Source organism: Rhinoraja longicauda, chromosome 10 (genome assembly GCF_053455715.1).
Source record: "Rhinoraja longicauda isolate Sanriku21f chromosome 10, sRhiLon1.1, whole genome shotgun sequence".
Taxonomy (NCBI): Eukaryota; Metazoa; Chordata; class Chondrichthyes; order Rajiformes; family Arhynchobatidae; genus Rhinoraja; species Rhinoraja longicauda.
The window spans coordinates 1,210,440-1,224,371 of record NC_135962.1 but is presented as its reverse complement, the minus strand read 5'-3'; the positions used below and the strand labels follow the sequence as shown (position 1 = coordinate 1,224,371).

Here is a 13,932-nt window from a genome sequence, read left to right as displayed (position 1 = left end):
AATTGCTGCCTGTGGGAAGAGGAGAAAATGAGCTCAATTTATAAATGGATATAAGGGTGGCACAGTGGTAGAGTTGCTGCCTGACAGCGCTTACAGTGCCAGGGACCTGGGTTCCATCCTGACTACGGGTGTCGTCTGTACGGAGTTTGTACGTTCTCCCCGTGACTGTGGGTTTTCTCTCAGATCTTTGGTTTCCTCCCACACTCCAAAGACGTACAGGTTTGTAGGTTAATTGGCTTGGTGAATGTAAAAATTGTCCCTAGTGGGTGTAGGATAGTGTTAATGCGCGGGGATCGCTGGTCGGCGCGGATCCGACGGGTCAAAAGGGCCTGTTTCCGCGCTGTATCTCTCAACTAAACTAGTGAGTCATCAAAGAAACATCTCATTTGGGTTTTCAAATGCTCTTGTCAACCATGGGGCAGGGAATGCCATGGTTAAGGAAAAGCCGTGACATTGCAAATAGCCATGTGGAAGCCTTGTCATTGACATAGATATGATGGAGAACTGAGAGAAAACAATATGATCTCTGCAGGGGGAGGCATAGTCAGCATAGCGCAGGGAATCTACAAGCATAGTCAGCATAGCGCTGGGGATCTACAAGCATAGTCAGCATAGTCAGCATAGCGCTGGGAATCTACAATCTACAGGCATAGTCAGCATAGCGCTGGGGATCTACAGCATAGTCAGCATAGCGCTGGGGATCTACAAGCATAGTCAGCATAGCGCAGGGAATCTACAAGCATAGTCAGCATAGCGCTGGGGATCTACAAGCATAGTCAGCATAGCTGGGAATCTACAAGCATAGTCAGCATAGCGCTGGGGATCTACAGCATAGTCAGCATAGCTGGGGATCTACAGCATAGTCAGCATAGCGCTGGGGATCTACAGGCATAGTCAGCATAGCGCTGGGGATCTACAGCATAGTCAGCATAGCTGGGGATCTACAGCATAGTCAGCATAGCGCTGGGGATCTACAGCATAGTCAGCATAGTCAGCATAGCGCTGGGGATCTACAGGCATAGTCAGCATAGCGCTGGGGATCTACAGCATAGTCAGCATAGCGCTGGGGATCTACAAGCATAGTCAGCATAGGGCTGGGGATCTACAGCATAGTCAGCATAGCGCTGGGGATCTACAAGCATAGTCAGCATAGTTAGCATAGCGCTGGGGATCTACAAGCATAGTCAGCATAGCTGGGAATCTACAAGCTCACAAAGAATCAAGGAAGAATGAGACAGTGTGCAACTTGCCCACACCGGCCAACATGTCCCAGCTACACTAGTCCCATCTGCCTGTGTTTGGCCCATATCCCTCTAAACCTGTCCTATCCATGCACCTGTCTAACTGTTTCTTGAACATTGGGATAGTCCCAGCCTCAACTACCTCCTCCGGCTGCTCGTTCCATACACCCACCACCCTTTGTGTGAAAATGTTAGCCCTTAGGTTCCGATTAAATCTTTCCCTCCTCAACTTAAACCTATGGCCCCTGATTCTTGATTCACCTACTCTAAGCAAGAGACTCTGTTTGTCTACCGGCTCTACCCCCCTCATGGTATTATACACCCCTATAAGATCACCCCTCATCCTCCTGCACTCCAAGGAATAGAGTCTTAGCCTGCTTAACTTCTCCCTATAGCTCAGACCCTCTAGTCCTGGCAACATCCTCGTAAATCTTCTCTGTGCCCTTTCCAGCTTGACAACATCTTTCCTATAATATGGTGCCCAGAACTGAACACAATACTCAAATGCAGCCTCACCGACATCTTTTATAACTGCAACATGACCTCCCAATCTCTGTACTCAATGCTCTGACTGATGAAGGCCAATGTGCCAAGTGCCTTTTTGACCACTCTATCCACCTGTGGTGCCACTTTCAATGAACTATGTACCTGAAACAGGGAATTGAATTTTGAACCCTTAGATTAAAAGTCTGATGCTCTACCAACTGAGCTATCCAGGCCGTTGCAGATTAAAAGTCTGACGCTCTACTAACTCAGCTATCCAGGTCGTTGCAGTTGTTTAAGACATTGGTGAGGCCATATTTAGAGTATTGTGTTCAGTTTGGTGCACCATGTTATAGGAAAGATGTTGTCAGGCTGGAAAGGGTATGGAGAGGAGGGAGTTGAAGACCGACTATGTGAACAAAGACACAAAGTGCTGGAGTAACTCAGCGGGACAGGCAGCATCTCTGGATAGAAGGAATGGGTGACATTTAGGTCAAGATCCTTCTTCAGACAAGTGGGAGCAGGGTGGAAACTGGCAGCAGAAGTGATGCCCTTTTATGACTTCCAAATGAGTGCAGCAGTAATGCAAAGCTGAGGGAGTGGGGCATGGAGCACAGACTGCTGCAAGCACCCCTCCAAAGGCCAAGTGTAGCTGTGGCTTGTGTGAGTGCCCTTAGCTACAGTGTTGTGGGGATGACCAGCCAAACAATGCAAGAACAGATTCCTTCAGTGAACAAATAAATGGAGCAATGGAATGTGAGCCTGATGCAGCCTGGGAGAGTAGCTTTACCACACTTGGAGGAATGCACAGAGAGCTTTGAGGAGTTAGTGTTTAAATAAACACCCCTTATTGTTTGTAGATACAAAACGCTGGAGTAACTCAGCAGGTCAGGCAGCATCTCTGGAGAGAAGCAATGGGTGACGTTTCACAGAGTGCTGGAGTAACTCAGCGGGTCAGGCAGCATCTCTGGAGAACATGGATAGGTGACGTTTCACAGAGTGCTGGAGTAACTCAACGGGACAGGCAGCATCTCTGGATAGAAGGAATGGGTGACATTTCGGGTCGAGGCCCTTCTTCAGACTGTACACTTCTTTGAAGTTTCTCGACCAGAAACGTCACCCATTCCTTCTCTCCAGAGATGCTGAGTTACTCCAGCATTTTGTGTTTACCTTCGATTTAAACCAGCATCTGCAGTTCTTTCCTCCCCTTATTGTTTGCTTTGCTTCTGATTGTTTACATGGTTTACATAAAAACAAGTATTTGCTTTCACAGATATTGTATGGATGTTTCTATGATTTTTAAAACAGTCCAATGGAAAAATATTGCCTTGTAAAGACAGATGTTTGCTCCTGTTATTCAGTGAAAGACAAATGCTGGAGTTGGTGTGTATAGCACTGGGAGGCAAGCAGACGGTCTGGGCTTTGGACTCAAATGGCAACCTGTGGTTCCGCACTGGCCTATCATCAAAGAAACCTCAAGGTGAAGATGACCACTGGTGGCAGGTAGGAATGTGTCACACCCAGGCACTGCCGCTACCGCGCTCAGCCATAACACTACTCGAAATGTCACACGAGCGATGAATTAGGCATCGTGCAGGCTGAATTATGTGTAACATCATTTCAATTGGGAATGCGATAAAACCACTTAAAACCACTGTAGAAATTGACGGGTAAAAACTGTCTGCGTTTAAACAGTATAGGAGAGGAAAGGCCTTTTTCCATGTAACCCCCCTGCAGTGATCAGACTCTTGAGAACACAGCTGTTGAGGACATAGACATTGACACGATATTGCTTCTGTAGGAACTGAAGCTGTGGCAGGGTGGCACAGCGGCATAGTTGCAGCCTTGCAGCGCTGAGACCTGGGTGCGATCTCGACTCCCGCTGCTGTATCTACGGTTTTTGTACGTTCTTCCCGTGACCGCGTGGGTTTTATCCGAGATCTTTGGTTTCCCCTCACACTCCAAAGACGTACAGGTTTGTAGGTTAATTGGCTTGGTGTATGTGTAAATTGTCCCTAGTGTGTGTAGGATAGTGTTAAAATACGGGGATTGCTGGTCGGTGCAGACTTGGTGGGCCGAAGGGCCTGTTTCCGCGTTTTATCTCGAAACTAAACTATTGACACTTGTGCAACGGTATTCAATTAATCAATGTAACACGGCCTTTAGTATTTTCAGCTGGCAATTAAAAACATAAGCATATAAAGATCTCTCTTTGAAAATCCTGCAGGAAATATGACATGGTTGTTGTGAGACTGAAACTCTCTCACTCCTGACTCCCATTCCTCCATTGACATAATGGAGACATAAGTGTGTCTCTAGATACCTGTCCCTATACCTCCTCCCTCACATCCATCCAGGGAGGATCCCAGCAGTCCTTCCAAGTCAGGGAGAGGTTCGTGTGCTAATGTCCTCTAACCTCATCTACTGCGTCCACTGTTCCTGATGTTGGCCCCTTGTTGAAGCGTCAACACTAAGTGTAGACTTGGCAACCGATTTGCTGAACATTCACACTTGGTCTACTCAAGGCCGACTGGATCTCCCGGTTGCTAGCCATTGCAACTCTAATATTGCCCTTCGTGCCCTGGGCCGCCGTCTCCACTGCCAGAGTGAGGCCACTCGCAAACAGGTGGGAACAGCACCTCGCATTCCGCTTGGGTAGCTTACAACACAACGGTGTGAACATTGAATTCTCCAATTTTAGGTAACTAACCCATTTCCCCCCCCTCCTTCCCTGTGCCCCATCTGCGTAAGTACCCATTGAACTCACTCTTGCTCTTTGCCCTCCAATGCCTTGCCACTGACATTCCTTCACCGGCTCGACATTTCACACCTCTTCTCTCCTTGTCTCTATCATTATTTTTTTGTTTCTTTATCTTGGGCCTTATCCAGCCATCCACCAATCAACCCCTCCCTCATCTGTATCCACATTTCACTGGCCAGGTTTTGTCCCACCCCCACCTCTCTCAGCTTTCTCCCCACCACCTCAATCAGTCTAAAGAAGGATCCCAACACCAAACGTCACCTATCCATGTTCTCCAGAGATGCTGCCTGACCCGCTGAGTTACTCCAGCACTCTGTGAAACGTCACCTATCCATGTTCTCCACAGATGCTGCCTGACCCGCAGAGTTACTCCAGCACTCTGTGAAATATCAATACAATACAATATCTTTATTGTCATTGTACAAGGACAATGAGATTAAGAATGCCACTTCCATATCGATGTTATAAAATAAATAAATAAAACACGGCGAAAACAAAAACAACAAAAGGAGGGAAAAAAGGAAGCAAGTAAAGTGCAAATAGGTTGATGCAGGGGTGAGTTGTGCCAGATGACCCTGGGGGCAGAGACAGATCATGGCGGGCTCTCAGCAGGTCCGATTCAGAGCAGCTATAGCTCTAGGGATGAAGCTGTTCCTTAGTCTGGAGGTGCGGGCGTAGAAGGCCTTGTAACGTCTGCCAGATGGGAGTAGTTCAAACAGACGGTGGCATGGGTGTGTGGAGTCCTTGTAGATGCTGGTGGCTTTCCTGAGGCAGCGTGCGTTGTAGATGTCCTCCAGGGCTGGTAGCTGTGTCCCAATGATCCTCTGCGCTCTGCAGACGAGCCGCTGAAGAGCTCTCCTGTCCGCTGCCGTGCAGCTGAGATACCACACATACCACACAACCCTGCGGTGTGCCAATACTGAGGGTGGTGGTGGAGGGCAGGCAGAGGCCCAGTCTCACTGCCTGAGGGCACTCCGACAGGAAATTCAGGATCCAATTGCATATTGACGAGCTGAGGCCTAGCTGGTGGAATTGGGTGTTGTGCTTGGTGGGGATGACAGTGTTGAAGGCAGAGCTATAGTCTATAAATAGCATCCTCACGTAAGTGCCCTGTCTCTCCAGGTGAGTCAGGATGGTATGAAGAGCCAGAGAGATGGCGTCCTCTGTGGATCTATTTGCTCTGTAAGCCAACTGATGTGGGTCCAGTGAGGCAGGGATGGGAGAGGACCAACCTTTCAAAGTCACCTATCCATGTTCTCCATACTTGCTGCCTGACCTGCTGAATGACTCCAGCACTTTGTGTCTTTGTTTGTGAACCAACACGAGGAATTCTTTGTCTCTCCAGAAATGCTTCTGTGATATTGTGAAAAACCTTTGACAATATTTACGATATACATTAATGACTTAGATGAAGGGATTAAAAGTACCATTAGCAAATTTGCAGATGATACTAAGCTGGGGGGTAGTGTGAATTGTGAGGAAGATGCAATAAGGCTGCAGGGTGACTTGGACAGGTTGTGTGAGTGGGCGGATACATGGCAGATGCAGTTTAATGTAGATAAGTGTGAGGTTATTCACTTTGGAAGTAAGAATAGAAAGGCAGATTATTATCTGAATGGTGTCAAGTTAGGAAGAGGGGATGTTCAACGAGATCTGGGTGTCCTAGTGCATCAGTCACTGAAAGGAAGCATGCAGGTACAGCAGGCAGTGAAGAAAGCCAATGGGATGTTGGCCTTCATAACAAGAGGAGTTGAGTGTAGGAGCAAAGAGGTCCTTCTACAGTTGTACTGGGCCCTAGTGAGACCGCACCTGGAGTACTGTGTGCAGTTTTGGTCTCCAAATTTGAGGAAGGATATTCTTGCTATTGAGGGCGTGCAGCGTAGGTTCACTAGGTTAATTCCCGGAATGGCGGGACTGTCGTATGTTGAAAGGCTGGAGCAATTAGGCTTGTATACACTGGAATTTAGAAGGATGAGGGGGGATCTTATTGAAACATATAAGATAATTAGGGGATTGGACACATTAGAGGCAGGAAACATGTTCCCAATGTTGGGGGAGTCCAGAACAAGGGGCCACAGTTTAAGAATAAGGGGTAGGCCATTTAGAACGGAGATGAGGAAGAACTTTTTCAGTCAGAGAGTGGTGAAGGTGTGGAATTCTCTGCCCCAGAAGGCAGTGGAGGCCAGTTCGTTGGATGCTTTCAAGAGAGAGCTGGATAGAGCTCTTAAGGATAGCGGAGTGAGGGGGTATGGGGAGAAGGCAGGAACGGGGTACTGATTGAGAGTGCCATGATCGCATTGAATGGCGGTGCTGGCTCGAAGGGCTGAATGGCCTACTCCTGCACCTATTGTCTATTGTCTAATAGAGAACCTAAATATAAAAGAGTTCCTTTCAAAAATAGAATTTAAGAAATTACGGGTTTTTTTAAGCTTTTTAAAGCATTTTGGTGGCACGGTTGCATAGCATAGAGCTACTGCCTTACAGCACCAGAGACCCGGGTTCCATCCTGACTACGGGTGCTGTCTGTCTGTACGGAGTTTGTACGTTCTCCCCGTGACCTGCGTGGGTTTTCTCCGAGATCTTCGGTTTCCTCCCACACTCCAAAGACGTACAGGTTTGAAGGTTAATTGGTTTGATGTAAATGTAAATTGGCACTAGTGTGTGTAGGATAGTGTTAGTGTGCGGGGATCGCTGGTCGGTGCGGCCGAAGGGCCTGTTTTCACACCGTATCTCTAAACTAAACGAAGTTTCTTCTGTTGTAGGTGAGCATTACGGATTATGTGGTCTTCGATCAGTGCAACATCTTCCAGGCGATAATTCATGCCACGCAGACAGTTGCTACCGTGGCTCAGGCACCAGTGGAGAAAGTGGCAGACAAACTGCGAGGTGTTTTATGGTCACAACAGTCTCTGTCTCAGCCAAGTCTCATCAGTGTCAACGGCTGTGGCGTGTGGATTATATCGGGCAAAAACGAGTTCCACGTAGCTAAAGGAAATCTATTAGGTCAGTCAAACCTTTGACATACAAGTTTTGTTATGATTGATTTAACCAAAAATGAAAGTCAACAGTATTTGGTTTTTACAAGAAATATGTACACAGTAGACACTGGTATGTAATATATACAGGTGCCAGTCTGAAAAAAAAGGGTCTCGACCCAAAACGTCACCTATTTCTTCTCTCCAGAGATGCTGCCAGTCCTGCTGTGTGTCTCAAGTTTTTGTGTCTGTCTTGTTGTAAACCTGCATCAGCAGTTCCTTCCCACACAATACAAATGAGGTTGATCTTTCCATGTCAGCAAGATACTAACACATTCCACTTGCTTCTGCAGCTACATACTGGAAGTCGATAGTACCGCGAGGAACGGTATCAGCTACAAAATGGGCTTTTGTTGTGGCTTCCATGGCCCCTACTAAAAAAGGTTAGTTGTTGCCAGGATAATTCAGTTAATGTTTTCATCTTGTTGTGTTAACTCTGACCAGCTACATAGTTGTGCACACTTCAGAATATCACTCTAGATCTGCTGCTTGTTTTAAAAATTTGACTATAGGAGTAAAGAGGTCCTTCTGCAGTTGTACTGGGGCCTGGTGAGACCACACCTGGAGTATTGGGTGCAGTTTAGGTCTCCTAACATGAGGAAGGACATCCTTGCTATTGAGGCAGTGCAGCGTAGGTTCACCAGGTTAATCCCTGGGATGGCTGGACTGTCATATGAGGAAAGATTGTAAAGACATGGTTTGTATTCACTGGAATTTAGAAGGATGAGAGGGGATCTTATAGAAACGTATAAATTTATTAAAGGACTGGACAAGCTAGTTGCAGGAAAAATGTTCCCAATGTTGGGGGAGTCCAGAACCAGGGGCCACAGTCTTAGAATAAAGGGGAGACTATTTAAAACTGAGATGAGAAAGAACTTTTCACCCAGAGAGTTGTCAATCTGTGGAATTCTCTGCCACAGAGGGCAGTGGAGGCCAATTCACTGGTTGAATTTAAAAGAGAGTTAGATAGAGCTCTAGGAGCTAGGGGAATCAAGGGATATGGGGAGAAGGCAGGCACGGGTTACTGATTGTGGATGATCAGCCATGATCACAATGAATGGCGGTGCTGGCTCGAAGGGCCAAATGGCCTCCTCGTGCATCTATTTTCTATGTTTCTACGCATCGGTACTCTTCTCTGATTGCAAAAATCTCTGCATCACCACACCTCCCAGGTATCTATTGTAAAAATTGGTCTGCTAAATTCAAATACCATCATAATAGCTGAGGAATTTAAATTTGGTTCATAGTGAAGATTTTTTAAAAAAAGTTTTGGTAGTGATGTCCATGAAGCTAGCAGGTTGTTGTAAAGACCCATCTAGTTCAACTAAGTCCTTTAGCAGGGATGGGGGTTCAGTGGCAGGTTCATGTTCATAAGACTTAGGAGCAGAATTAGGCCATTCAGCCCATCAAGTCTACTCCGCCATTCAATCATGGCTGATCTATCTCTCCCTCCTAACTCCATTCTCCTGCCTTCTCCCCATAACTTCTGACACCCGTACTAATCAAGAATCTATCTATCTCTGCCGTAAAAATATCCAGATTTGGCCTCCACAGCCTTCTGTGGCAAAGAATTCCACAGATCAAGAAACTGTCTATCTCTGCTTTAAAAATACCCAATGAGTCATAGTGATACAGTGTGGAAACAGGCCCTTCAGCTCAACCTGCCCACACCAGCCAACATGTCCCAGCTACACGAGTCCCACCTGCCTGCGCTTGGTCCATGTCCCTCCCAACCTGTCATATCCAAGTAGTTTGGTTTAGTTTAGAGATACAGCACGGAAACAGGCCCTTTTGGCCCACCGGGTCTGCGCCGACCTGCGATTCCTGCACATTAACACTATCCTATACCCACTGGGGACAATTTTTACATTTACCAAGCCAATTAACCTACATACCTGCACGTCTTTGGAGTGTGGGAGGAAACCGAAGATCTTGGAGAAAACCCACGCAGGTCACGGGGAGAACGTACAAACTCCGTACAGACGGCGCCCGTAGTCGGGATGGAACCCGGGTGTCCGGCGCTGCACTCGCTGTAAGGCAGCAACTCTACCGCTGCGCCACCGTGCTGCCCATGTACCTGTCTAACTGTTTCTAAATGTTGGGATAGTCCCTGCCTCAACTACCTCCTCTGGCAGCTTGTTCCATACACCCACCCAATGGCTTGGCTATCATTAATCTGAGCTCTAGAAAGTAGAAGTGCAGTTTTCATCTTTCCTAACAAAACCACCCCCTCATTCTAGAACTTAACCTAGAACCCTTAGACTTTACCGAGTTACCACGAAGCCTGACCTATTTACAGTATAAATGATCAAATTTCCCAAGACAACTTATTGAGTACAACTGAGGTGTGTTAATATTTGAGCCCTCAAACGGCCATGAAGTATAAATCCACTGCTGCTACGTGTTAGTTAGATGCTCATGCCTCGATTCTGTTGACAGTGGTTCTTGCAGAACACTAGGTGAAACACGGAGAGTTGTGCATTGTCCAAATTAGTAATTGGCTGGTTGAATGAACAACTAAAAAAGGTCAATTATTCATTCACTGCGTGCACTGATGAATTTGTCTCTTCTACAGCTGGAATGTATGTAGGAGACACAGCGGTAGAGTTGCTGCCTCACAGTGCCAGAGACCCGGGTTCAATCCTGACTCTGGGTGCTGTCTGTGTAGAGTTCTCCGCATGACTGTGTGGGTTTTCCCCAGGCGCTCCAGTATCCTCCCACAATCCAAAGACGTGCAGGTTCGTAGGTGGTACATTATTTCTAGTATGTAGGGTAGTGCTAGTGTAGTGGGTGATTGCTGGTTGGCGTGGACTCCATGGGCCGAAGGACGGGTTTCTGCACTGTCTCTCTAAACTGAACTAAAAGCTGACCCCCTGATTTATTTTTTTCAAGAGGACTTATAGACAAAAACAGGGATGTAATGCTGAGGCTCTATGAGGCACTGGTCAGGCCACATTTAGAATATTGTCAGCAATTTTGGGCACAATATCTGAGGAAGGATGTGCTGACTCTGGAGAGGACCCAGAGGAGGTTTACAAGAATGATCCCAGGAATGAGTAGGTTAACCTATGATGAGCGATTGTCAGCACTGGGGTTTAGAAGGATGAGGGGGGACCTCATTAGAACATACAGAATAGTGAAAGGGTTGGATAGAGTGGATGTGGAGAGGATATTTCCACTAGTGGGAGAGTCTAGGACCAGAGGTCATAGCTTCAGAATTAAAGGACGGTGTTTTAGGAAGGAGATGAGGAGGAATTTCTTTAGTCAGAGGGTGTTGAATCTGTGGAATTCTTTGCCACAGCGGGCTGTGGAGGCAAAGTCAGTGGATATATTTAAGGCAGAGATTGATGGATTCTTGATTAGTGCGAGTGTCATTGGTTTTGGGGAGAAGGCAGGAGAATGGGGTTTGGAGGGAGAGATAGATCAGCCATGATTGAATGGCGTAGTGGACCTGATGGGCCGAATGGCCTAATTCTACTATCACTAATGATGTTATGAAATTCTGGAAATGTTGGTGTTTTCTGCTTGTTGCTAACCCAATTGATAGTGGTTTGCAGTAGTGATCATGCACTGTTTCTTGCACAGGAAGTTTTCTGTGGCTGGGCCAAAGCCATAAAGATCTGTTCTGCGTCGCTGATGAGAACCCTGAGTTCCGGCCCTCCACTGTGCAGCTGCCTCCTAATGTGGAGCTGATGCAGATTGCTGCCAATCATGATGCTGTCTGGGGTGTGGACACCAGGGGCACGATTCATATCAGGACCTTGTCAGAAAACTGCCCCAGCGGCATGCACTGGTCTCAACTGGACCTTGCACAGCTCGGTAAGGCGACGTTCTTCAACCACTTTGTTGCCAGAGCATTTTTCCTTTTATTCTGCGCTCCCAGTTATGCAAGATATGCACAAAGTGCTGGAGTAACAGCTGGTCAGGCGGCCTCTGTGGAGAAAAAGCATGGGTGACGTTTTGGGTCGAGACCCTTCTTTTCAGGCTGAAGGTAGAGGGGAGGGATGTGGAGATTGGTAAAGAGGAGAACAAAGCAGGACCTGCCACCTGAAGGGTGTAGCCCACAATGGCCCAGTGTTGGCTGGGGAAGAGTTGGTTACAGGGATGCCAACAGTGGAAGTTGTACAACGTGTAGGGTGGGGAAGGGAGGGGATACGAGGGTGACTTGAACTACATCAAGTAAGCAATACTGATATTTTAAATTCTCACTCTTGCTTTCATATTCATCGTTGATCTCATTTCAAACCATACATGACGTTTTCTTCCGCTCTCTTAGATGCAGCATGTCGCAACTTCTCCAATCTGGCCTCTAAACCTATCCTGCCTGATCAGTAGGTGTGCTTTCAGGTCCAAACCTCTGGTATTATCTCCCTGCACTTGACTCCCTCACCACCCTTCAACTCCTTTTAAAGTGCTCCTTAACAATAATTATTGGCCGAGATTTGACTTGTCATAGTACCTTTCTGTGGTTTACCGTCATTTATACAAAACATATTGATTTATTTTGGAGACAATCAACTGTAGCTTTACAAAACAAGACATAAAGTAGTGGAGTAACTCGGCGTTCAGGCAGCATCTCTGGAGATGTATATTGCAATTGATCATATCAATGGAAATTAATAAGTATAAACTCATGAATGACCAGAATGAAGTAATCAAACAATGGAACATTTAATTTTGCGTTGGTGCAGCGGGTAGAGCTGCTGCCTCACAGCGCCAGAGACCCGGGTTCCATCCTGACTACCGTTGCTGTCTGTATGTAGCTTGCACTTTGCCTGTCACCGCGTGGGTTTTCTCCAAAGACATGCAGGCTTGTAGGTTAATTGGTCTCTGTAAATTGTCCCTATTGTGTGGGTGATCACCGGTCCACTTGTGCTCGGTGGGCCGAAGGGCCTGTTTCCACCTTGTATCTAAACTAAACTAATTTAATGTTAGTTCTTTATATAAAGAATGGACTACCATTAGTAATTTGTGGGGTGGTACATTAGATAACAGGTTTTGATGAGGGGTTTGTTCAAGTGATTTTCATGTGGTGATTGTAAACAATGATGCTGCCAAGTGGTGCCTCCTGGCTGGTTATGTGCAAGTAGCTAAATTGCATAGACACTGGGATTCCAGAAAACATGTTTCCATAATCATTTACACATTAACTTGTGGAGTCTTCAACAAAGCTACATTCTGTACACAGTGGATTAATAGAATACTTGGTCTAATTGGTGACTTGTCAGGTGGAGTGAGTGGTACATGCAGTGTAATGTAGATAAATGTGAGGTTATCCACTTTGGCGGCAAAAACAAGGAGGCAGATTATCTCAATGGTATCAGATTAGGTAAAGGGGAAGTGCAACGAGACCTTGGTGTCCTAGTACACCAGTCACTGAAAGTAAGCTTACAGGTACAGCAGGAAGTCCTCCTGCAGTTGTACAGGGCCCTGGTGAGACCACATCTGGAGTATTGTGTGCAGTTTTGGTTTCCTAATTTGAGGAAGGACGTCCTTGCTATTGAGGCAGTGCAGAGTAGGTTCACGAAGTTAATCCTTGGGATGGCGGGACTGTCATATGAGGAAAGATTGGAAAGACTGGGCTTGTATTCACTGGAGTTTAGAAGGATGAGAGGGGATCTTATAGAGACGTATAAAATTATAAAAGGACTGGACAAGCTAGATGCAGAAAAAATGTTCCCTATGTTGGGGGAGACCAGAACCAGGGAACACAGTCTAAGAATAAAGGGGAGGCCATTTAAAACTTAGGTGCGAAGAAAAGGGCCAGTCCCACTTTCGATTTTAAGGTGACTGCCGGTGACTAGGCTGTCGCTGACAGTTCGCCGGTGTGTCGCGGGCATGATCGTGAGGAGTCTTCAAAGAATCGTAGTGGATCTCAGCGCATCGCTGAGAAATCAACCGGATTGAAATTTCTCGGCGACAGCTGGCTTGTCGCCAGGTATCGTTGCTTATTGCGGGCGCTGTCGCATGCTGTCCCCAGGTTTGCTAGGTTGTCGCAGATGCATTTAGAAGCACGTAATATTAAATTAAGTAAAGTCATTTGAAGATACCATAAAATACTTGTGTTTAACTAATTTATTTACCGTCAGGACATTTGACAGGTAGATTGGAGGCGACAGTTTGACGGTCAGGTAAGTGTGGGAATTTTCGCGATGTTTATGGCCATCAGCGATTACATTTAAAGTAGGCTCCCAACCCAGATATGCAACCCAGAAACCAGATATGCATCTCCCGTATATTTCCGCACAAAAATCTATTTAACCACGTTTAAAATTAAGTTTCTTAATACTGGTATTAGTAAACTGGAAGTCAATCCAGTTTATGCCTTGTTATCGTGAAGCTTGGTTTTCAAGTAACCCGGGCAAGATGTTATATTTCAAAACTCTCAAGTAATTACAGACTTGTCAGTGAT

The 13,932-nt window shown here is 46.4% G+C and overlaps 1 protein-coding gene across 2 annotated transcripts in view; it reads left to right on the top strand.

Annotated features, from left to right (window-relative positions):
- Nucleotides 1–13,932, top strand: part of tecpr2 (tectonin beta-propeller repeat containing 2) — a 79,648-nt gene that overhangs the window by 37,482 nt on the left and 28,234 nt on the right. For both annotated transcript variants that reach the window (XM_078406014.1, XM_078406013.1), the window contains exons 13-16: nucleotides 3,086–3,227; nucleotides 7,248–7,488; nucleotides 7,814–7,903; nucleotides 11,106–11,339. In XM_078406014.1, coding sequence (XP_078262140.1) covers nucleotides 3,086–3,227; nucleotides 7,248–7,488; nucleotides 7,814–7,903; nucleotides 11,106–11,339 — 707 coding nt within the window. The remainder of the gene's footprint in view (nucleotides 1–3,085; nucleotides 3,228–7,247; nucleotides 7,489–7,813; nucleotides 7,904–11,105; nucleotides 11,340–13,932) is intronic.